This window comes from Nannospalax galili, unplaced genomic scaffold (assembly GCF_000622305.1).
Source record: "Nannospalax galili isolate Female #2095 unplaced genomic scaffold, S.galili_v1.0 scaffold39, whole genome shotgun sequence".
NCBI lineage: Eukaryota > Metazoa > Chordata > Mammalia > Rodentia > Spalacidae > Nannospalax > Nannospalax galili.
This window is the reverse complement of record NW_008346683.1, coordinates 3,756,177-3,779,984: the sequence shown is the minus strand read 5'-3', so window position 1 is coordinate 3,779,984 and position 23,808 is coordinate 3,756,177. Positions and strand designations below refer to the sequence as shown.

General features: G+C 44.9%; 2 protein-coding genes across 4 annotated transcripts in view; one reads left to right on the top strand and one right to left on the bottom strand.

Moving 5' to 3' along the window:
* The window catches only part of Fbxo7 (F-box protein 7), a 25,291-nt gene extending 18,680 nt beyond the window's left edge, over positions 1-6,611 (top strand). For all 3 annotated transcript variants that reach the window (XM_008843108.3, XM_008843109.3, XM_029568347.1), the window contains exons 7-9: positions 2,193-2,369; positions 4,961-4,998; positions 5,930-6,611. In XM_008843108.3, the coding sequence (XP_008841330.1) occupies positions 2,193-2,369; positions 4,961-4,998; positions 5,930-6,319 (605 nt within the window). In that variant the 3' untranslated portion in view covers positions 6,320-6,611. The remainder of the gene's footprint in view (positions 1-2,192; positions 2,370-4,960; positions 4,999-5,929) is intronic.
* Positions 6,612-10,312: 3,701 nt separating this feature from the next.
* The window catches only part of LOC103742112 (synapsin-3), a 75,459-nt gene continuing 61,963 nt past the window's right edge, over positions 10,313-23,808 (bottom strand). The window contains exons 5-8 of the mRNA XM_029568343.1: positions 22,728-22,862; positions 21,835-21,922; positions 16,396-16,687; positions 10,313-15,079 (exon numbers count right to left, since the gene is read on the bottom strand). Coding sequence (XP_029424203.1) covers positions 14,947-15,079; positions 16,396-16,687; positions 21,835-21,922; positions 22,728-22,862 — 648 coding nt within the window. The 3' untranslated portion in view covers positions 10,313-14,946. The remainder of the gene's footprint in view (positions 15,080-16,395; positions 16,688-21,834; positions 21,923-22,727; positions 22,863-23,808) is intronic.

Genomic DNA, 23,808 nt, shown 5'->3' with positions numbered 1-23,808 from the left:
TGGGCATAGACCAGTTGTTCTCAGATAAACGTTACCTAGACATATATTTCTTGATCTGCTATGTATAATTTGTCAATAGGTTGTAGGAGTAATATTCAAAACTAGGTAGGCATTGTTTATTTCTCATATTGTCTCACCCCTCCATCATGGTTTTCCCACTTAAGGTGCTCCCATTTCCCCACTTTCTCCCTTATTAATACCCTTCTCCTATGGTCCTACCTCTCTTGAGCTCCTTCTTTCCCTTTATCCCCTAGGTTCCTTGTATACCCTTCCCTCCCCCCTCCCTTAAACTAACCCAATTTTTATCCATATCTCCTTTGTTCCTGCTGTTCTTCTCTTTCAGGTTATTTCTTATCCTTTATCTCAGTGTTTCCTTTCCATTATCCTGGTTCTAGTTATGTCTGGTTGCATATTTATTTATCAGAGTCTGGTTCTAGGATCCACATATGAGGGAGAACATATGTCAAAAAAAATAAAATATTTTAAAAAGCATTTATTGGGGACTCTAAGCCAGGAAATTTGGATATTTTACATGTTGGTGAATGTTGAATGCTCGTAACTTTGAAGTAGATTTTATTATAATCATGTTATAAATGATGAAATTTTAATTTTGTAAGCCTTATATTTCTCTCAAGATCTTTTTCTTAGCTTTCTGTCATTTGTGTTGCAGTAAAGAACTCCTCAGTCGTGTGTGTGGTGTGGGTTTGCTTTCCTGAAGAAGTGCTCTTCCTCAGGATGTGTCTTCCTGTGCAGGGGGAAAAGACAGCCAGGTCCTAGCTGTGTGTTTGTTCTCAAAACTTTGCCTCAGAAGTCTGATAAATTGCTTCCACTTACATTTCACTCGAGAATGCAAATCAGAAACGGCCAAGCTTCATGGTAGTGTGTTGATAAGAAATCCAGAGTTAGAAACTTTGAGTGCAACAACTTTGTATTTTGGATTTTTGGGATAGGGATACAGAGTATTTTATGTAAATACTCAAATCTGAATGCATTTCAGACGAAAGATATTCAACCTATAATTTAAAAGTAACTTTTGTTTGACTTTAGGACTTTTCCTTTCTTTCCTTAACTTCTGAGTTTATCATCCTTTCCATCAGCCTGCTATCAAATGATAGTAGTTTCACTTGCTTGTGATAGATCAAATACTGTTCTAAACAGTTCATACTGTATATTATTAGCACATGTAATCCTCACAGTAATACAGAGTGGTATATGGTATGTAATATTATTTTATAAATGAGAGGATGAGTCAGAGTGTAAACAGCTTGTCCAGAGACAAGTGGTAAGTGGCAGAGTTTGCTTTGGTTGAATGAGGAATTTTGTTGCACTGAATGTTACTTGAGACAAAAGAGACCATTGTCAAGTATTTAGCAGTTGTCACAGTTGTTTATTTCATCTGAATTAAAAAATATTTGAGAGGCTGGAGAGATGGCTCAGCAGTTAAGAGCACTGACTGCTCTTGCAGAGGACCTGAGTTCAGTTCCCAGCACCCACATAGCAGCTAACAACCATCCAAAACTCCAGTTCCAGGGGGATCCAACACCCTCTTCTCGTCTCTGCAAGCATTGCTCACACATGGTGCTCCCACATCCATGCAGGTAAAACACTCATATACACAAAATAAAATTAATAAATAAAATATTAAAAAAATATATGGGGCTGGGGATGAAGCTTAGTGGTAGAGCACTTGCTAGTCATGTGGAAGACCATAGGTTCATTCCCTAGTATTTTATTTTATTTTATATTTTTATTTTATTTGTATGCGTGTATTGCCTACATGTAGGTAAGTGCTCCTGTGTTGTGCAATGCCTGCAGAGGTCAGAAGAGGCTGTCGGATCCCCTGGGACTGCAGTTATGGACAGTTGTTAGCTGCCATGTGGGTGCTGGGATTTGAACCTGGTCTTCTGCAAGAACAACCAGTGTTCTTAACCACTGAGCCATCTCTCCAGCCTCAGTCCCCAGTATTTCAAAAATAATATTTTTTCTTTCTACATAATGTAAGTGGAATAAGACTAGTGGTTTTGTGCTGGTAATAAGGTATGCCTAGGGTCGAAGCTGGTTGCAGTGGTGCATACCTGGATAACAAGGACTGCTGCTCTGAGAGAAATGAGTGGGAGCTCTGATGATCACTTGGGGAAACCTGGGTGTTCTTTACTCAGTAATGTCTGTAGCTGCTTTTTTTCTCCATTTAGCACTGAACCTTCCAGATGTATTTGGGCTGGTTGTCCTCCCATTGGAGCTGAAACTACGCATCTTCCGACTCTTGGATGTTCCTTCCGTTCTGGCTTTGTCTGCAGTCTGTCGTGACCTCTTCATTACCTCAAATGACCCCCTGCTGTGGCGGTGTTTGTATCTGCGGGATTTTCGAGGTGATTTACATAATGACATGTTAACAAGAAAAGGCTGCTTCTCATCATGGTGCCGTGGTGTTACTCAGCTGGCTAAAAAGTTTTTATTTGTGGGTTTATTTATTTTCTTGTCGTTTTGTTTCGAGCTGCAGATGGTAAGGAATTGTTTTAGAGAGACCCTGGGCTTTTAACTTTGCCTTTGCCACAAAAATTCTCCCCTTTCACTTATGTGTTCTGCAGTGCAGCTCTGGGTTCCATAGATGATTATTTCAGAATAGAAAACTAGAAGAGACGTTTATTCTCTCCCTGAAGACCATCTCCAGTGTGACAGAAATACTACATTTCCACCCTGCTGCCCTGGTTGGGCCAGTGTGTCAACGTTTGGCGTGCTGCTATGGCAGCTTTGTTTCTGGTAGTCACGTTTGTGACCTGGTGATCATCACAGCAGTGATGGCCACAATAGAACTTGTGAGCCACAATTTCCAGATTGAGGCCCAAAAAGCCTGATTATGGAACTTCTCTTCTGCCATTATGTGTCACCACATAATCTGTTTTTGAAGCTGTTGTTTGACTGTGGAATGGGTCATGAAATTAATGGGTCATTTTACAAAACAGGAAACAACTGAAGCACAGTAGAAAGGCAGGAATAAACTGGATCAGTTAAACTCAGTGTGTTGCAATGTAAGATATTTGTAGGGGCTGGAGAGATGGCTTAGTAGTTAAGAGCACTGGCTGTTCTTGTAGATCTGAGTTCAAATCCCAATACCCACACAGCTGCTAACAACTGGCCATAACTCCAGTTCCAAAGGATCCAGTGTCCTTTTCTGTCCTCCAAGGGCATTACATGACACAGGTGCACTTATACACACACACACACACACACACACACACACACAAAACCACACATTAAAAAAAAAAGCCAGGCTTGGTGGCTCATGCCTTTAATCCCAGCACTCGGGAGGCAGAGGCAGGCAGATCTCTGTGAGTTCAAGACCAGCCTGGTCTACATAGTTCCAGGTCAGCTGGGGCTACAAAGAGCCCCTGTCTCAAAAAGACCAAAAAAATTTGTAAACGTGTCTATTATAAACATTTTAATAAAAATGCTTTGTTAACATTTTATCTTAGCTGTGGAAATTGGGTGGGTGGATTTTCTTACTCTTTTTCTCTCTTTTTTTATTCTTTCTTTTAAATAGAATATCTCGAGTCATTTGAGGTTTTAAAGTTTTAAATTTTTAAGTTTCAAAGTGTAAGAAGTGTGAATGGCCTAGTTGGTTCCCTCCCTCTTCCTCGGTTATATAGAAAGAAAGCCATAGTTAAAAAGATAAGACAGGCCTGGGGATGTGGCTCAGTTGGTAAAATGCTTGCCTAGCATCCACAAAGCCCATGACTCTATCCCCAGCACTACATAGACCAGGAGTAGGTGGCACATGCCTGTAATATCAGCATTTGGAGGCTAAGGCAGGAGGGTTGCTGTAATTCTAAAGCTAGTCTGGGTTACAGAGTAAACCAGTCGAACAAATAGTTTAAAAAAAAAAAAAAAAAGCCAAGTAGCAAGCAAGCATATGTGGCCAACTGATAAAAAAAGCAGGCTTCATAGAAAAGTTTTAAGAGGAGCGCCCTTTCACTATGCATTCAGCTGACATCAGTGTGTATCTCATTTCCAATTGTGGTTCATAGCTCTTAGTGAGCTGAGTGTATAAATACTCTGTGGGGCCAGAGCATTTATAAACTCCCAAGCTAATGTAATGACTTGTAGAAAAAAACACCAGCACTTTTTGCCTAAACATCATTGGACCTGAAGTTGATTAAGCTTTTCCTAGTTTCATGTATTTCAAACAAGTCCATTTAAAATACTTCTGTACATGGTTGTACTCTTTTAAAATTTCTTTTTTTTCTATGTGTATGAATACTCTGCCTTCATGTAAGTGTACCCATGTGTGCAGTGCCCGTGGAGGCCTGAAGAGGGCGTTGGAGCCCCTGGAACTGGAGTTGCGGATATTGTTAGCTGCCATGTGGGTGCTGGGAATCAAACCTGGGTCCTCTGGAAGATCAACTAGTGCTCTTAACCACTGAGCCATCTCTCCGGGTCCCATAGTTGCACTCTTGATAGATAAAGCTATTGAGAACATGATTGGGAAGGAAGTAGTAGAGTAATGTAATCCACCTACAGAAGAAAGCCTGGGTCAGTTTGACTTCCAGTAATGAATGTGGGTTATAATGCAGACACTTGGGCTGTCACCCAGGTAGGTGTAACTGGAGGCATGGGCTTAGAAGCAGCAGGCACACCTCTATGAGTCTGTGGGACCAGTGACTCAGGGAACAGAACATTTCCTCTGGTTGCCCTGCAGAGTCCCTGAGGGGTCACTGCTTGAATCACCAGGTAGCACAGAGCAGTGATGACCACGTGACCTGTCAAAGGGTTTAGTTAGACTCAAGAAAGTAATGATGGACTCTGTGTGTGTGTGTGTGTGTGTGTGTGTGTGTGTGTGTGTGTGTCGTGTGCATGCATGCTCGAACCTCGTGTTGTTTATGCTGAGTGGTTAAGTTTCACCATTTAATACTGGATGAATGAAGTGGGTTTTTAATTCCTTATTTTTATTTTACTTTTATAGATGGAACTGTCAGAGGTCGAGACACAGATTGGAAAGAAGTAGGTATTTTTAAATATGAAGACTAACATTCATGATCCAGGAATAATGGAGAATCAGTAAAGAAGGGCATTTTTCACTTTAATATGATGTAATAGAATCAGCTTTAATTAAGTGTATTGTTAAATATTTGTAAATGAAAATGTTTTCGACTTTAGACTTAGTCCTTGTTTTCTCATAATCATAGAGAAAAATCTTAATGCAGTTTTCATCTAAACACAAAGGAGGCTTTTTTTCCCACAAAAAATTTGAATTGTCTTTGTGCTGGGTTAGGGTTAAGTGTTAGCTAGTTAGCATGGTACACTGTGAAAAGAATGAAAGAACTGCTTTTTTCTGCAGCTTGTTGCTGTAAAAGATACTGCTAGGCCTGAGAGACGCTCCTGGAGTGAAGGGGCGTCCTTAGACACACTGAGTGCACAGCGCTGCTCTGAGTGAGTGCTCTGGTCTCTAAAATTGAGATCCACTAAGGACATAATTTAGGTGAAAAAATTAAGTTGCCCTTCACTCTTCAGGTACCTGAACTTTATTCATAGCATGATACTTTCCACAAATATCTAAATTCCCACAGCAGAAAAGGCTAACCTAACTCACTTATCAGCCTGGGAGCTCTAGATCACATTCTGAAAAGTACCTGTCATTGAGTTAGCCCACCTGTGGATTTATTGTTACCTCAGACTAGACAAGAGCTGGGCGGTGCTTAAAGAACAGAGCTCACTTGACTGTGTCTGGAGATGCTGCCCTGATCATGTGGCTAGGAACTGATACCAGTTGTGTTCCATGCACTGCTTTGTCAGCCCAGACAGTATGGGAAAAGAAAAGTATAGATCCGCTTACAGTGAATGCAACTTAGAACTTAGGGATAGCCTCCAAACCACTTACCATAGCACCATGCTTTTTTTTTTTTTTTTTTTTTTTTTTTTTTTTTTTCTACAGCTGTACAGAAAGAGGCACATACAAAGAAAAGAGGCTCAGAGAGCACGGCATGCGATGTTCTTGCCACCGCCAGCCCACCCCATCCCGTTCTGTCCCAACCCCTTACATCCCAGGCCCTTTCTTCCCACTTCACTCCTTCCTCCCGGAATCATTGGTGGTGAATATGATGAAAGACCAATAATTCCCTGTGTTGGGGATCCAATCAATTCACTCATCCCAGGGCCAGGGTCTACACCTAGCCAGTTCCCTCCACTCAGACCACGTTTTGATCCAATTGGCCCTCTTCCAGGACCAAACCCCCTCTTGCCAGGAAGGGGTGGCCCCAACAGCAGATTTCCCTTCAGACCCAGCAGGGGTCGGTCAACTGACAGCAGGCTACCATTCATGTAACTGATTTGCATTCTCCCCTTGGAGCTCCGTTTTGTTAAAGCTACATATGCTATTTCCTCGCGTGCTGATCTATAGTGTCATTTTCTGGTTAGGGCAGTGAGAATTGGACTCCCAGAGCCTTTCAGTGGATATGTTCATGGTTTCAGGGGTGCTAAGCCCAAGCTGACCTATCAGGGATGGCTTTGGGAATAGTTGGCTACTGACCTCTCTGTTCTGGATTCCCCATGTGGATGGAGCTTGTGATACTGATAATGTTCTGTGCCAGATGAATAAAAATAAAAGTTACACGGCAGTCTTGACTTTTACTACACATGTATCCCATAGTCAGACCAGATTCACAGTGTTACTTGTATATTAGAATTATCAGAATCTACTGATTGTAGGGAGGTGATTGAATATAGGAATGTTCTCTGTTGTTTTGCTTTTCTGTGGTATTCTGTAATGTGAAAGCTCAGCTTATAAACCCTAGTAGTAGAGCTAGTTTGGTTGGACTTGGAGTGGGCCCGCTTTTCCTTCCTTGGCAGCCTTTTCTGGGTTCTGTGGGGAAGCTCAGGGCTCTGAAGCAGCAGTGTCTGAAGACCACCGCGCTAGTACAGCTTCCTTCCCCTGTGCTTCCCCCCTTGTGTTTTGAACCCATTGTGTCTAAGGAGACAGTGTCTTTAAAGAAATTTATGTGTTTGTAAATGTACCTGTGCATGCAATGCCTGGAGAGACCAGAAGAGGGCATCGGATCCCTTGGAACTGGAGTTACATATGGACAGCTGTTAGCCAGGATGTGGAACCGAACCTGGGTCCTCTGTAAGAGCAGCCAGTGCTCTAATGCGCTCAGCATCTCTCTCCAGCCCCAGAGAGACAAAATACCAGCAGAGTTCTTTGAGTGATGTTAGATATTTGTTCTTTAGAGATAGCCCCTCTTATTAGAAGGTTTTGCTTTTAAAACAAAGTACTCAAAATTCAAGATTTATTTTTTTTTTCTACATCAAGAAAAAAGCCCAAGCACAAATGACTTATACAAACAACTATAGAAGCATGCTATAGTGACAGGAATTAAAATCTGAACTACAATATAGGAATAAATACTCTTAGCATCTGCAGAAAATAGGAATATTGCCAGTGTCTTCCTGCTTTTTAGGAAACCTGTTTTGCACATAAGGAAATAACTTGGAATGTGTGCTGCAAGAATGTTCTGAATCCTATATACAAGTGAGATTTAATTTTTTTGGCTACACGTGTGTTTTGAGTCTTTCCATCACAGTGAAGAAAATTCAGTCTGATTTTTCTAGAAGCGTGTGTGACCTTTAGCACAGGGAGAGGACTGGGGCAGTTGATATTTCTGTGGTATTATATGATATCTGAGCTACAGGGCAGCCTTTTTTTAAGTGTCCAGTGTTTGCCATAGATCTTTATTTGGGTTTGACTTGAAGGATCCCCCTGAAGTTTTGATGGGCCTAGGTTCTACTTTTCCAGTATGTATCTTTGTGGTCTGTACGTTAAGTTCTGCATGGTGTGTTGTGTAGGTGTAGGCATGGGAGACAGTGAACACCAGAAACACTGACACAAGTTTACAGAACAGTTCTTTTCTTTTTTTTTTTGTTTTAGACAATCAACTTTTTATATATATTATCTTTATTTTATGTGTATGCGTATATTGCCTGCATGTAGGTAAGTGCACCCCTGTTGTGCAGTGCCTGCAGAGGTCAGAAGAGGCTGTCAGATCCCCTGGAACTGGAGTCAAAAGCAGCTGCCAGCTGCCATGTGGGTGCTGGGATTCAAACCCGGCTCTTCTGCAGGAACAACCAGTGTTCTTAACTACTGAGCCATCTCTCCAGCCCCAGCCATCTCTCTAGTCCCTAGAACAGTCATTTTCAAATGGCTCTTGGGAGGCCCTGATGGTGCTGACATCTTGGGACACAGATACTGTTGTTCAGTTTTACTTTGGCCTTACTGGCAGGTGTTACAAATCTGAGTTGCAGTATTAGTAGAGTTGCCCTAAACCTAGAGTTGGGCACCTCAAAATAGCTTCTTACAAATAGTCAAAGCATTTCTTCTTGACTATTAGCTCATTTTGTATGCAGATGCTTGTAAAATCCTGTGTTCTTGTCAGACTTCTGAGTTTGTGTATTGCTGATGACATGAAATCATGGCTTGGCAGCAGCTTGGTCACTGCATGGCTTTTGGAGATCTCCATATGTCATAATGGGAGCATAATAGCCTAGACGCCCATGGTGAGCACTGGAGAAGGGTACAGAGAGCTGTAGCACATTGGCTTGTGACCTCTATGTCTCTCTCTGCCCCTAATTTTCCCTTTAATCATTTTGTATTACTAGGAACTTGCATCTCTCTCCTTCCCAGTATTTATAAATGAAAACTGCCCATTGGCATGGCTGGTAGTTGAGTCTTGAGAAGTGCCCTTTCCTTCCAGTGTATGTTGTGACTCGCTGTGTAAAAACCTGAATTCTGATCTCTCTAGCTCTTCCCTGGTTATTCCCATTTGCTGAGGCCACTGCTTAATTTGGTATCACTACAAGAGCCTGATGGAGGTAGATGTGCCTCCCTCTTCCTCTGCTCAGAGCGGGTTCCAAAGCCTGTCTTCCTCCTACCCCACCCATTCGCAGAGCCTTGGAGAAGAGCTGGGCAGGCCCCTGGTTCTTTGCTGTGCCCCGGCATGGGCAGTGCTCCATATGGATAAGGTTATTTATTGCAATGCTCTAGGTTAAGTCATGTAAAGAGATTGTAGTTTCACCTGTGTTTGTATGTGCACATGGGTCTCTCACTTGACCTGGAACTCTGATTAGGTTAGACCAGCTGGCCAGCGAGCTTCCAGGATCCACTTATCTCTGCCTCCCTAGTGCTGAGATTACCAATGCTACTGAGATGACCCGGCTCCTGTGGGTTCAGGGAATCAAACTCAGGTCCTCATGCTTGCCATAGCAAGCACCTTATTGATTGGACTATCTTCCCAGTCCCAAAAGATTTAATTTTAACTGACTTGTTTTTTTCTACTGGGATTCTGGCATGAGTTGTAGTGCTTATACATAGTTTTGGGAAGCACAGCAGTATTACTTTGTTTTGGGGAGCACAGAAATGTTACTTTGTTTTTCTCTAGACTCAACAAAAAGCTGTGCACGATTTTGTTTTGTTCCTGTGTCTCAAACCCTTAGGTCTGACTATGAGGCTGAGTGTGCATGCCTCATCAGTTTGGGCTACGTGCTTTGTGGAAACACAAGGGAGCTTCTATGTTCTTTATGCACTGTGCCTGATAAATGGACCAATTTGGCTTGCTTGTCGCCCAACCTTCTCATTTGTCTCCCATCAAGCCCGAAGTGCTGCCTCCGATTAGAGTCTAAATATTAGACTGAACTTAATCAGTTGGATGCACAGGGGTCTAGGATAGCTTCCGACACTTGTCAGCTTAGTTAGCAACCAGCCAGCTTGGCTCTGGGATAAAGAAATGGGATGTGTGTGAAAGGGCCCAGGCAATGAATGGGCTAGTCCCCGCACTAATTAAGTTACCACTTGTATGTGCAAGGATGGCTTAACCAGCCAGCCCGTGACTAACCTGCAGCCTTTTACCAGTTCAGAGTGCACAAACAAAATGAGCCACCAAGCTGATTTTGGAAGCTGAATAAAGCACGAGGGATCAGCCTGTGGCTGGTGCTGGGAGGGGTGGGCACTGGGTCCTAGGGCTTGTTTGGAAAGCTGGGAAGTGTTTGGTTGTCGGGGCAAATGTGTAGAAGGCCACTTCCTATCCTGGATCTTGGGCTTTTTCTGTGCAAGTCTCAGTGCCATGGTCTTAGAGTGCTCCCTGCCACCTCTGACCTACACTGCCATGGCAACTCCCAGTGTGGCAACCCTGCGGTCCCGTGCCTTCATGTAGCCCTGGGATTACTCTCACTGGGGGCCAGTGTCTCTCTCTTATTCTGTCTTCTCCCCTTTTCAGAGTCCTTGCAGAAGAGGTGGTTGGGCATTAAAAAACATAAAACCTGCCACTGATTTTTGTTTTCCTCATTTCTCTATTTTCTCATTTTATTAGCCCCAGGTGACTTTCCGGCACTGACACACTTAAGAAAACATCCCCTTTCTCCAATCTTAGTACATCGAGTACACTTTATTAATTTCACAACTTTCCAGGAGAGTGTGTCCTGAACACCTGACTCTGCCCAGCAGCTGCTTTGAGTTGTTGCTCCCTGGGCCTGTGTCAGATCTCTGGCAGCTTGCGTCTCCACTGCGCCTTTCTGCGCCTTTCTCGGATATTCAGAGAATTCCTGGTGGCAGTGGATATTTAGTTGTCCAAGGTTTGCTGCTGATCTGTTATGTGAGTAAAGACCTGTCACGCCTGAAACTTGGGGAATAGAACTGACTGCAGTGGACGCAGCAACCCAGAGGCCTCAGGCAATTAAGGGAAAAGAAATGGTGTGCATATTCAGTGCCCCCAGAGCTGATTCTCCATCAGCCACAGCACAGCATCATCTAATGTTGACGGGAGGAAGTTCTGGGAGAAGCTTGCTCTGGCTGGTAGAGGTGCCCTTGGAGGCTGTTGTTTGTAAGTCCCTGTTCATTGTGCACAGATTGAATGGGTCTTTTTTATGTCTCAGCCTTACTAAGTCAGCTTGGAGGGAAAATGCTAGCCTTCCTTTGGGTCAAAGTTGTAAAACAAAGCAGAACACAACATATAACGTTTCAGAGTCTATGCACAGAGACTTTCCCCATTTACCCTTTTCCATTTCCAAATGTCACAATTATTAAAGGTTAAATTTTTGGAAGGAACATGTGCTGGTCTATGGGTGAAAACGGTCCATTTGGAAGATCTGTGATCTCCAGGAGACCTGTATATACCCGTGCCTCCATTTTCATGTCCAGGCCAATTGGAAATCCATTTAAACATGCTGACGACAAGCTGGTGTTACGTCATGGATAAAACATATATGCATAGTTATAAAAATCAGGATGCTTGGTCTGATCAGAATTTGAAAGGCTTTTGTGCTACTGAAGGTGAAGTCCCAGAGTGATGTCGTTGGAAACTGAGATGCTGCGTTGCTTCAGGGACAAGGGACAGAATACAGGCCGAAACATTTGGCCACATAGGCTTGTTTATAGAGCCACTGGTTTTGCTGATTAAAGGGCAGGTACCTGGCAGAACTGGTGACAAGCACATCTATCCTAACCCTGTGTCAGGCCTGTGGCCCAACTGCGGCAGGCCTCCAGAACACGCAAGGCTGACCAAGCCACAGGTTCTAGGCCTTCTGACCACAAGTTCTAATTCCTTTGTTCTGAGGCAAAACCTCTGCCTTTATAACTAGTTCTGCTCAGGGATGTGGCCCATACTTTGGGAAAAAAATCACCTAGCCTCTTATCACTTAGCTGTGTGTCTGGAGCTGTTTTGTTACTGGTCCTTGTCTGAGACTGTTGAAGAGTGATGGCTGTCACGTTTCCCGTGTTCTTAGTTGCCTAAAACATGGCCTCTGTGATGTTACTCCTAGACCTACAAGTCTCTCACTATTTTTCAGAATACAGCACAGCATTGTTTCTGTGAAAGAGCTACCTGTGAGTAGTGGGATGTATGTGTATGTCTGTGAGACTGCTGGAATCTTATCATAGACTCCTAGGGGTAAAGCCCCTAGTCCTGCTACAGGAGCAACTGCCATAGCCAGGAGTCCAGATCCTTCAGATCTTGTGAGGCTGGTGCTGTTTCCCTCCACATGTGCCTCATGTGAGCGGGTCCTGACTTCTCAGGCTGCTGGAAAAGCATCTGCTATTGAAGCTCATTACCAGGAATGCCCTAGGAAGAAGACTACATTCTAAATGTGTCCATTCTTGTTGATAGCTACGCATGGTGTGTGTGTGTGTGTGTGTGTGTGTGTGTTTGTGTGTGTGTGTTGGGAGGAGAGAACTCACAGGATTCTTGACTGGGGTGGCTGATGACCAAGCCTTACTTACATTCTCCAGCATTCACACTGTCTTTTGCTGAGCCCACAGTAACAGACTAGCTTTGACATTTTGAATCTCACCTCCCTGACTCCTTCCTGGGGCCTCACCTGGCTTTCTTCACAGTTCCAGGAAGAAGTATCAAGAGAGGAGGAGGAACAGGAGGCAGAAGCAGTGTTCTGTGGAATGATAGACCGACCTTTTATCTTCCTTTAGATAACCTACTGAAAGCATGGCTATAGGGGAGCTGGCCTCAAGATCTCTTCCTGTCTCCACTTTGGGGGTCCCAGAGATGATACCCTGTCAGTGATGCTTGTGTGTGTGCCTGCTGGGTCACCCTGCTGACCCGGAGATGCATTCTGGAAATTTCTGCCAGCCTCACTCTATGTCGGAGCAGAGGTTGAACAAAAGGAGGGAGATAGACACTGAGCTCATTGTGTTCCATAGGCACCAAACCCATTGGGACCTAGAGAGGAATAGAGAGGGTTTTGTGGGTGCTGGGAAGGGTAGCAGGCTCTTGGCAGTTCACTCCTCACTTCACATCATGGCAAATTTGCTGTTGATCCTAATCAGTTCCTACCAGGCCCAAACCCTTCGGTCTCTAGATGCCAAATTACAACTCCGGTGGCCACTGGTAACTGGACCTACATGATCTTTTCTATGCCACAGCTGCTATTTGGAATCCCAAATGAGAGGCAGAGGAGGCAGCAATTCTAAAGCAGCACTATTGACTTGATCACGAGTGAGGGAAGAGGCCAAGGAAGAAGGGGACGACCCTAAGGGCCAAGTGGATCTCTGCAGTCGGGCCAAGCTAGCACTTTTGATGCTGAGCTGATCACTAGCCAGTAACTATCAGAAAACCAGCTTGAAGGTATATTTGCCTCAGACACAGGGTTCTAAGTGACCCAAGGCAGGAGAGAGACTCTTCTAGCCTTATTTCTGCCACTCTAGTTTGGGCTGGGAGGACCAAAAAGTGATGACTGTTAGCTGAGTGGTGGCTTGTCCTGTCTTTCCAGCATGTGGAAGGTGGAGGCAGAAGATCTGCTACACGTTTGAGACCAGCATGGGATACACAGTGATTTCTAGGCCAGCCTGGGCTGCTGAGCGTGTCTGTTTCAAAAAAAACCAAAATAAACCAAAATAAAACGTGGTGACTGCTCTTATATGCTCCGGGACTTGGAAAGGCCTTGGCTGATCAAGCAATCTACAGACCTTGAGCATCACTGGAAGCTGCTTTACTTCATACCTCTTCCCTCCCTTTCCTTACACAGTGAGGGAACGACAGCTCAAGTTACGAAGGGGAGGGGCAATACATATAACATGGCTATGTTCTGAAGTCCTCTTGGGACCAAGGTGGGGGGCAATACATATAACATGGCTATGTTCTAAAGTCCTCTTGGGACCAAGGTGGGGGGCAATACATATAACATGGCTATGTTCTGAAGTCCTCTTGGGACCAAGGTGGGGGGCAATACATATAACATGGCTATGTTCTGAAGTCCTCTCAGGACCAGGAGGTGGCTTCTGGCACCTACAATGTTTCTAGCACCAGGTGCTTGGTGATGTGGGGCACCCCTGAATCCTACTGATCCTGGGACTGGGGAAAGCACTGGAAAAGGAGTCAGGATCACTTTGCCCAGCTCTGTGGTGAACTGTCTTAGTCACGTGGGTTAGGCTGAAACAAGGTTAGAGCAGGTTTCTTTCCTGCAGGAATTCAAAAAGCCTTTGACATGTGTCTTCTGTTTTGTGTCACCAAAAGAGAAACGTGCAGTGTCTCTGAAACCTACTCCACCAGGACACCCTTTGGAAATCCAGTGGCCTAGAGACATCTTGTACTGATCAGGTCAAATGCTGGCATATAGAATCCTATATAATTACTGCACCTTCTGATCCTGTGGCAGGGGTCTGTCCATTCTCTCTGGTTCCTTATGGTTTGAGGAGGAAAGAACAGCTTCTCTGGGAGGCCAGAGAGGCATAACCCTCCTGACCCTCTCCCTAGGGAGTTCAAGCTGTCTTCTCTGGACTCCTGCAAGGTATGTTGTTGGCTCTGGTTGTGGGTGACATTTTTCGGGTGTCCCTCTGCTTCTGTTCTGAAAGGCCCCACTTGTTGCATAGGGTCTGGCTTTTTTCTGTTGACATCAAGATCCCTTTGAAGGCCAGCTGTGATGGGGTCTTTGCCTGCCTGCTCCTAGGATAGGGCAAGCTTGCTTTAGCTGAGTGGTAGTTTCCTGGGCTGGGCTTTTCTATTTTTGTTTGCAAAAACACTATTAAAAATTATTGCCTCCTATGTTACTGAGGTCCGACTACAATGTCTGCATTTGATGAAAGTGGGCCAAGGCCTGTAAGGGGACTTCTGCCCAAAGGCAAGCAAAACACTAATAAGAATGCAAAAAACGAGTCACAGACATCTCACTTGGTATCGGCGGCAGGGGAGCAAGCAGATGGTGGGTGTAATGAAGGCTTGTTTGTCTAGAAGGCCTGTTTTGAGTACCCTAGAGGCTCTCAAAGGTCACTGATCAGTCAGATGGCATTGGAATGTCATGGCGAAGGAGATGGGAATGCCTGTGGATCACCAGTTCCTGGGTTAGAGGCCTAGAAAGCATGTTTCTGCCTGGAACCAAGGCCGAGGAGGAGGAAGATACAAGAGGAAGGCTCATGTCACCGAGTCTTCCTGCCTTCCTGCCCTACAGTCTGGGCAGGGGCTAGTCAGAGAAGAGGCTGGCGAAGGACTTTCTCAGATTGCGGATGGTCTCGGCCTTGGCCTCATCTTCACTTGTGGTCCCGCGCTGGGAGGTGTCTGACGTGCTGAGGCTGTTAGTCAGGGACTGAGATTTGCTGAAACAAAGTGAGGGGTTGAGATGGTCACAGCTGAGAATCTCAAGGAAGGAAAAGAGTCTGTCGCTGGCCCTTAAGCCTGTTGGCTAAGCCTGGTTACCATAAGGATGGTGAGACCAGAAAGCGGGCATCATGGTGCCTATATGATGGTAGCCCAGAATCTGCAAGGTGCTGTTATTTTTTTTTGAATACAGAAATGGGGCTCACAGAGGCAAGCACTTGCTCTGATGGGGTCCCTGCAAGCAGTGGGGATCACACACTGTTCACCCCCTCCCCTGGTGTGTGGTGCATGGGAGACTGAACCCAGGGCCCTCACGCATGCTAGGCAAGCGCTCCACTACTGAGCTATTTCCCCAACCCTCTTTTTGTTTCTTATTTCTTATTTTAAGACGGGCTCATTAAATGGCTCAGGCTGGCCTTGAACTTGAGACCTTTGCTTAACCTCCTGAGTAGCTGGGATTAGAGGCTTGTGCACCAGGCTTGGCACATACATATATTTTAAAGATATATCCCATGCAATATTTAGGGCATACTTTAACTGAAAGTTACTGTTTATCTGAAATTCAAATATTCTATTTTATCTTGAAACTCTGTAGAAGACACCAGTATTAGAACTGTCCAGCTAAGTTAAACTCAGAACAAGTTGCTGAACCAAAAATTTGTGAGCCAGTGTCCTAGTTACCTTTAACTTAACTTGACACAACCTGAAAAGTCACCTGAGAAGGGGTCTCAATTGAGATATTTCCCAGATCAGACTGGCTTGTGGGTGTGTGTCTGTGGAGCTGTTAATTGATGTAGGAGGGACCAATCCACTGTGGGCAGCACCACTCCTTGGGCAGTTCATTCTGGGCTGTATAAGAAAGCTAGCTGAGCACGAGCCTGAGAGTGAGCCAGCAAGCAGCATTCCTCCATGGTTTCTGCTTCAGTTCCCGCTTGAGTTCCTACCCTGGCTTCCCTCAATGATGGACTGTAACCTAAATGTTAAAATAAACCTTCCCTGAGTTGCTTTTGGGTAGAATGTTTCATCATAGCAACAGAAAGTAAACTAGAACAACCAGAAAGACCTTTTTTTTTCTTCAGCTAGGAAGTTTTGGGGTGGTGTGTTACACAGCAAGTGATAACCAATGCATAGTAAGACATGGTTGGGCCCAATCTGTACTCTCATATTGCTGGTCCCTGATACACAAAGGCCACCCTATTTAAATTCTAGGCAAGGCCTGGTTGGGTCCTTTGTCTCCAAGTTCCTGACCCAGAATCAGTTCTGCTCTGTCCATTCCCAGCTCCAGTCTATACCCATTCAAACTCTGAACACTTACTTGAGGTGGGGGTGAGGTGGTGCTGGCTTGTGGGGCTCTTCACCCTGATGGGAGGTGCTGCGGCCCTGCACAGGGGGCCTGGGCTGCGAGCTGAGGCTGGCACCTGGCTTGGAGGCCTGGTTTGGAGAGCTGCCACCAGATGCCCGGGATAGCTGTGGAGAGCCTGGTGACCTTTGCTGCTGTGGAGATCCTGACTGGGGGCTCAGGGGCTGCTGGCCTTGTGGAGAGAGCCTCTGTTGGGATGGGCTTCTAGATCTGGGGGGCTGAGGAGACTGAGCTTGACGAGGGCCCCCTACAGACCAAAGAAAGAGTCAAATTTCAATGTGTCCTTAAATACTGCTGAACATGTATGTTCATTATAGAGTTGTTTATAAACGGTGAGAACTGAAAACAATATAGTTGCCAGACCATAGGGAAGTAATTAGGAACATTAAGAAACATCCAGATGGTGGGGATATAGCTCAGGTGGTAAAGTACTTGTCTAGCATGCATGAAACCCTGGGTTTGATTCCTAGCACTGCATAAACCAGGTGTGGTGATGAGTATCTGTAACCCCAGCATTCAGGTGGCACAGCCAAGAAGGTCGAAGGTCAAAGTTCAAGCTCACCCTCAGTGGCACAGGGAATTCAAGACCAGCCTGAGCTACTGAAGATTGTGTGTCAAAAGCACAGGACAACACAACAAAAAGATACATCTAGATGATGGAATATGATGGGCTGATCATCATGTGTTGTCAGGATAAAGTTAGCTGGCTGACATGTTGATAGTATGTTCTTAATATCCACCACTAAACAGAAAAAAAGGCAACTTATAAGTCAGTATATCACAAATGTATAGAGCCATGTAATAAATATTGGAAAGTTGCACATTAGAACTGGTGAAACTCAAAATTTATGTGTATATGGATCTCTGGGGCAATCACATCAAGAGAGAGATTTGGTGTGGTGGTATGTATTTAACTGTATTTCCTCTTAAATCCAAATGTTGATCCTCTCACCTTCAATGTGACTGTATTTGGTGGCAGAGTCTGTAAGGAGGTAGTTAAGGTTGAAGTTTGTAAGGGTATGAGGCCCTGATCCAGAAGGGATGGAATCTTTATATGAAGAGGAAGAAACATCAGGGATGTGTGTGAAGTCAAGTGTGGTGGCTCACACCTGTAATTCTACCACTTGGGAGGCTGAGGCAGGAGGGTTGTGGCAAGTTTGAGGCCATCCTTGACCATACAGTGAGTTTCAGAGCGAGACACTTTCAAAAACAAAAAACAAAATTCCCACTTAGAACTCGCTTTTGCTAATGAGGGCGAGGACAAGGAATGGACTTTGTCAAGTAATGGACTCTGTGACTATGGAAATGAGAAAGGGGCCTGAGGTGAAGGCAAGTCCCAGGTATGACCAAGGAAGCAACCTTACAAACTGCTAGGGGACACTGTGCGGGAGAACAGGTTGAATGTTTCTAGAGCTTCCTGGAAATTGACCAGGAGAGGAATGAGGACTTAAGATACACTCTGGATGTTTAAGTAAAAGTTACTGATTTTTGTATGTCGTCTGCCTTTCTGTTTTCTAAACTCACTGTGGGTCAAACAGAACATCTATTTTCTTCTCTCTCTTAAGCCCTCTGCTGTCACCCCTAGGTTGATACTATTGGAAAAATCTGTAATAACCCATTAATTATTTCTTTAAAGTTTATATTTTACTCCTGGGATCCATCAGGAAACACCCTGATTATTTTTTACAGTTTCTTGGCAAAGCAAACAATTTAGAATTTTTTATTTGAGCATATACAAAAAATATTAACTTATATTGAGAAATATTGAGATTTGCCTAAGCACCGAACAGATGTTAAAAAGGTAAAGTTTATGAAAAAAACTTCATGAGTTTGAAAATGACTAGGGATTTCAAAACAAGTTAATAATGTGATCCTGTTATTTATAGAAATTGGTGAAAATGTTTTTAAGTTAGCCTTGTTTTTTTTCATTCTGAATATTAATTCACTGAGTGTTTCCTTTAATTACCTTAATTGGTTTTAAATTGATTATTTTTCAATTCACTCACATGGTGTTTAGCCACATGTTCCCTAAAATAATATCTCTTTATCAAGCCTGCTTCTACTCTGAGCCAGAGAGGAAATCAGGATACAGTAGCTCTCTGTTTTTTAAAAGGGTGCTGCTCAAAATGGTTTTAAAGAGTCAGTCGCAGGCAGAATGGGAAAGTAGGGGGCAGGGCAGAGGCAAGCCAGGAGCTTGGGAGGATGATGAATAAGGGGAGTTTGGACTATTTATAACTATGGAATTATTGCCAGGCAGGAGGGGAGAAGGGCTGTGTATGTCAGAAGAGTTGTTAATGACAACTACTAAAAGCATTCAGTCAATGAGAATTTCAGGTATGACAGAAGCTATTAATAGTAAGAACTGCGTAATTATTATTGATTGTAAATTATTACCACCCCTGTGTTAGACCATTGCTTATGGCTCTTTCTGGATCATCCTCCTTATTCAACATGGCAGGCATTATTTCCTCTGTTGTCACTGGGGAAACTGAGGTTTGAAGAGGTGATGTCATTTGCCTAAACTAGAAAGTTGGAAATCATGCAACTGGATTCAAGTGCTGTTATATCTGCCTGGAGAACACTACTGTTGATGATACACAGTTGGCTTTACTTTGGATGGTAAAATCCCCCCAAAGCTGTGTGATTTAGAGGCTTGGCCCCAGCTCATGGTGCTCTGGAGATAAATGGAAGGGATGGAGCCTAATGGAAGGAAGTTAGGATGGTGGGGGGTATGCCCTTGAAAGGGAGCTTGGAAAGTTGACCCCTTTGTCTCTCTGCTTCTTAGCTGCCGTAAATGGTTAGCCTTCCTCTGTAACATGTTCCCACTGCCCCGAATACTGTGTCACCAAGGCCCCAACCACAGAGCTGAGTGACAGTGGACTTATGAAACTGGAGCCAAAATAAAGTGTCCACCCTTTTAAGTTGATTTTAGGTATTTTGTCATAGTGATGGTAAACTGCCCAGGACAGAGAGGTAGATTCTCATGTCGTCTCCTTTAAATTTTTTTTTCTAAGATTTTATTTTATTTTATTTTATTTTATTTTATTTTATTTTTTGTCTTTTTGAGACAGGGTCTTCCTGTAGTCCCAGCTGACCTGAACTCACTATGTAGACCAGGCTGGCCTTGAACTCACAGAGATCCGCCTGCCTCTGCCTCCTGAGTGCTGGGACTAAAGGCGTGTGCCACCACGCCCGGCTTAAGATTTTAATTTTATATGTATGAGTGCTTTGCCTGCATGTGTGTATGTGCACCATGAACATGCCTGGTGCCTCTGGAGACCAAAAGAGGGCACCAGATTCCTTGGAAATGGAGTTTCACAGACAGATGTGAGCCACTGTGTAGGTGCTGGGAGCTGAACCTGAATCCTCTGGAAGAGTAGGAAGTGCTCCTAACCACTGAGCCATCCCTCCAGCTCCATGATATCTCCCTTTTCTTAAATACTTGCTTTTCCCAGGAAAGAAACATAGACAGGAAGGATGGAAGGCAAGCCCTGTATGAGGCTAGCAGGTTAATGTTCACCAAATGCTACTGTTTACTGTAAAGGGATCTGAGCATTCAAACTATGGAGACCTGTCAGTATAGAGAATAAAATAAACTTCTGGAAGCAATACTTGGAAATAAATGGGGGAAGCTAACTGTGGCCTCTAGAATGAACAGAATTTTGAATATGTTATATTCATATTTTTGGCCTGTTTGTATTTGTGTGCATATGTGTAGGGGTTGTGCACATGTGACAATGAATAAACATGCACATGTGTGTGGAGGTCAGAAGTCAACCTCTATTTTTGCTCTTTTTGAGACAGGGTCTCCCTGTAACCCCAGCTAGCCTGGAACTCACTATGTAGACCAGTCCTGCCTCTGCCTCCCAAGTGCTGGGACCAAAGGCATGTACCACCCAGCTTTGTCCTCATTTTATTGAGACAGGTCTCTCACTGGCTAGACTGGTTGGCCAGCTCACTCTAGAGAGTCTCTCTGTCTCCACCTCCCCAGCTCTAGGAAACAGTCAACTTCAAATTCATTTATATGAAAAAAGTAAGCAAATATAAAGAATTATATTGTGTAAATAACAGTAACGAGGAAAGGGAAGAAGAAAGGAAGAGAGAGAAAGGAAGAGAAAGGAAAAGAGAGAGATGAAAGAGAGGAAGGGAGGGAGGGAAGGATGGAGAGGGAGGCATTTTGTCTAGACCTGTGGAAGAGGAAGCCATCTGGTGCCCAAGGCCCATTTTCCCCAAGAAGCACTGAATCTGTGGCTTTAATAAGCATAACTAGGAAGGCCAGGACAGGACAGAAATGCCTTCTTTCTGACAGATTTTGGAGCAGATCCTTACAAGATTGCAAAGAGACCACCTGCCCCGGCTTCTCCATGCCAAGCTACTCTGAAGCCCCAGCTGGCCCAGGGCAAGGAGGGTACACATGCTGCTCTATTGCAAGCGAGATGCTTGGCAAGTGTCCACCCGAGCCCATGTGTGGGAGCTCTCCATGGCTGACCTTCCTCTGCAAGTCCTTTTAGCTAGTCTCATGCCTGCCCCCCGCCCCCGTTATCTATTCATCCCATACCCATCCTCCACCAGTGCTGACACCTATGTAGTAGTGCTGGAGTATTCTTGAGGAAGAATTTCAACGGGTGAGATTATAGATAATGTTCTGGCCTTCTTGCCTTTTTATGTCTTTTTTCCCCTTCATTCTAAGTGGTTGGCTCACAAATCTATAATCAGGCACTACTAGTGGCTAGAAATAAACACTTTCCAGAAGGTTTGGAAGACCAGGATTGTAAACCTGCCATTTTCTTGTGCCTTCCTGGGCAAAGCTTCAACTTCCTACTTGGGAAAAGGGAAACACTGATGCTTGCTCTGTAGAGGGGCTAGAAGGATGAAAATGGTAGTTTAGTTGAGAAAAGGCCTAGCACAGGGCCTGACATGTTGAACACTTAATCATTCTGTTCCCCTTCCCTTCTCCTTTCCTGACTTTAGGGGATGGCAGTGCTCCTACTGGTTTTCATTTAGCAGATAGAGTGAGCACTTATTACCCGCAGATAAAGAATCAGAATGGAGTTTCCAGATTGCCTTCTGCATGGTCACCAGACATTGGGTGTCTTCCTCCATTACTTTCTGCCTTACCCTTGAGACATGGTCTCCCACTGAACCTGAAGCTTGCCTTTTCAACTAGACTAGCTGGCCAGCAAATTTCCAAGGTCTTCCTGTCCTCTCCCCTCTATCCTCTCAAGGCTGGGGCTACAAGCATACACAACCATGCCCGGTTTTTTATGTGGGTGCTGAGGATTTGAACTCAGGTTCAAATGCTTACACAGCAAGTTCTCTTATCCAGTGAGCCATCTTTTGCATTTCAATATGCTCACTGATATGGTGTTTCTCGGTGGCTGTCCTGAGTCTTACCTTGTGGAGGTGGCCGTGGCTGGGGCTGTCCTAGCTGAGGCCCCAGATGACCTTGTCCTGGGGATTTTGTTGGTTTAATGTGTGGACCCTAGAGCAAGAGAAGAGAAAGAAATCCTGTGGCTATGGCCATAGCCATTTGCTTTCTGGGTGGGAGCAAGACCATTATATCCCTGAGGTCAAACCTGCGATGCATAGTCCTTCATTGTGCCTCCTGATAGAGTTTTACCTGTCTGTGCATCAGTGTGGCACAGCTGAAGACATCAGCAGCTCTGTGGAAAATGTTACCTGTGCCTCCTCCCTTCTAGCAGCCCCTTGAGTTTAACTACTATTCTTGTGGCTATTAAGAGATGAGTTTTTGTGGAAAAAGCAGGGGCTAGGGTAGGGGCAGGATTTGAGACTTGCCTCCTCAGAAGGCTGGGGAGCTGGCAAATTTTTTGGATAGTGGTCTGGTTGTCCCTGGTGGGGCCTGTGTGGGGGAAGGGTTGGAGCTGATTGGCTTTGGGGATGGGGAAGCAAGATACAAAATAGTCTGTGTTGATTGGTGCCCTGGAAACATACAAAGGGCATATGTGTACATGCGTTCTTGGACATATACGTGCGTACTCTCCAGCTCAGACCTGAGATGGGGGACCTGAAGATGACAACTGTCAACAATCTGTCCACAGTCACCCAAAGGCCAGTGGGACAAGAGTTTATTCCCTAGGGTACAAGAGGCAGGAAGGGACTTCTGGAAAGTAGTACTCAATCCATGAAGCCATGCTAGTCTCCTCCATTCCCTTTTACCCAAGGTGAGTCCCACCCTGGGGTATCTTCATTGAATCCTGGGGGTTTCCATTTCAGATACTGGCATTTGTCAGGGCCAGTAATCTCCTTTGTTCCTGAGAGAGACTTACCCAGGGTCTCAGGGGAGAGGGCACTGTGCATCCTGGCACCAGAAGTTGGCTCATCTTGGAGACAACAAGGTCGGCCATTAACTGTTTGTCTTCTTCCACATGTTCTCCAATCAGTGGCATTGAACTGTCCATGACCTAGGGGGAGAGAAAGCAAGGCAGGGCTGAGAGACCCTGAGCTAGGGCTGCTTGGCCTTTGGGCCTCATTTCTCTCAGGAGTGCTGACTTTGGGCTCAGGATAGAATGACCACTAGATGGTGATGTCCGCCATGCAAAGCACCCAGCGAGGTCCCTGTAGCATGTTGGGTCCCCAACTGACATCCAGTTCCCTCCAGTTCCTTCTAAACTGACTCCCTGGACTAGGTTCAATTCAGCTTCCAACTACAGAAATGCTGCAGCAATGTGACCAAGGGATGGGGAGCACTTGCTGACTTTTTCTGTGCTTTTCTTTGGGGAGCCGGTCTCCACCCCCTCCTTTCCCACCCCAGCTCCCTCCCAGGGTTGGGGCTGGCCTTCTCTCCTCTGGCCCAAGGTCAAGGCTGTCCTCAAAGCTGGAAACAGTTAAGACAGGGGCTTGATCATAACAACAAAAATGACAAGGGCTGGAAGTGACCCAGGGTTTACAGAGAAGACGGAAGAGGAAAGAGAGGGCTGTTCTGGGGGCCCTGGCAGGACACAGGCCTGTAGTGAAACTCGTTCCCTTGGGGAGCCAGGCTGTTTTTAAGGAGAGTGCATGGCCTTGGGAGAGCACATTTTCCCAGTCTACTCTTGTAATAGATGGAGAAACTGAGGCCCAGAGATGAGAGGCACTTGCATGAGTTTATGTAGGTCAACAAGCCAGGTGATCACTGGGTACAGGCAGCAAGAAAAGGTCTTCAAGGAATGTCAGACCTTGGCAAACCTGTGTCAAAGCTATTGGTCAGCCGGGTGTGGTGATGTGTGCCTTTAATTCCAACACTCGGGAGGCAGAGGCAGGCGGATCTCTGGGAGTTCGAGGCCAGCTGGGACTACAGGGAGACCCTGTCTCAAAAAGACCAAAAAAAAAAAAAAAAAAAAAATTCTGGGGGGGTGTTTTTTTATTCAT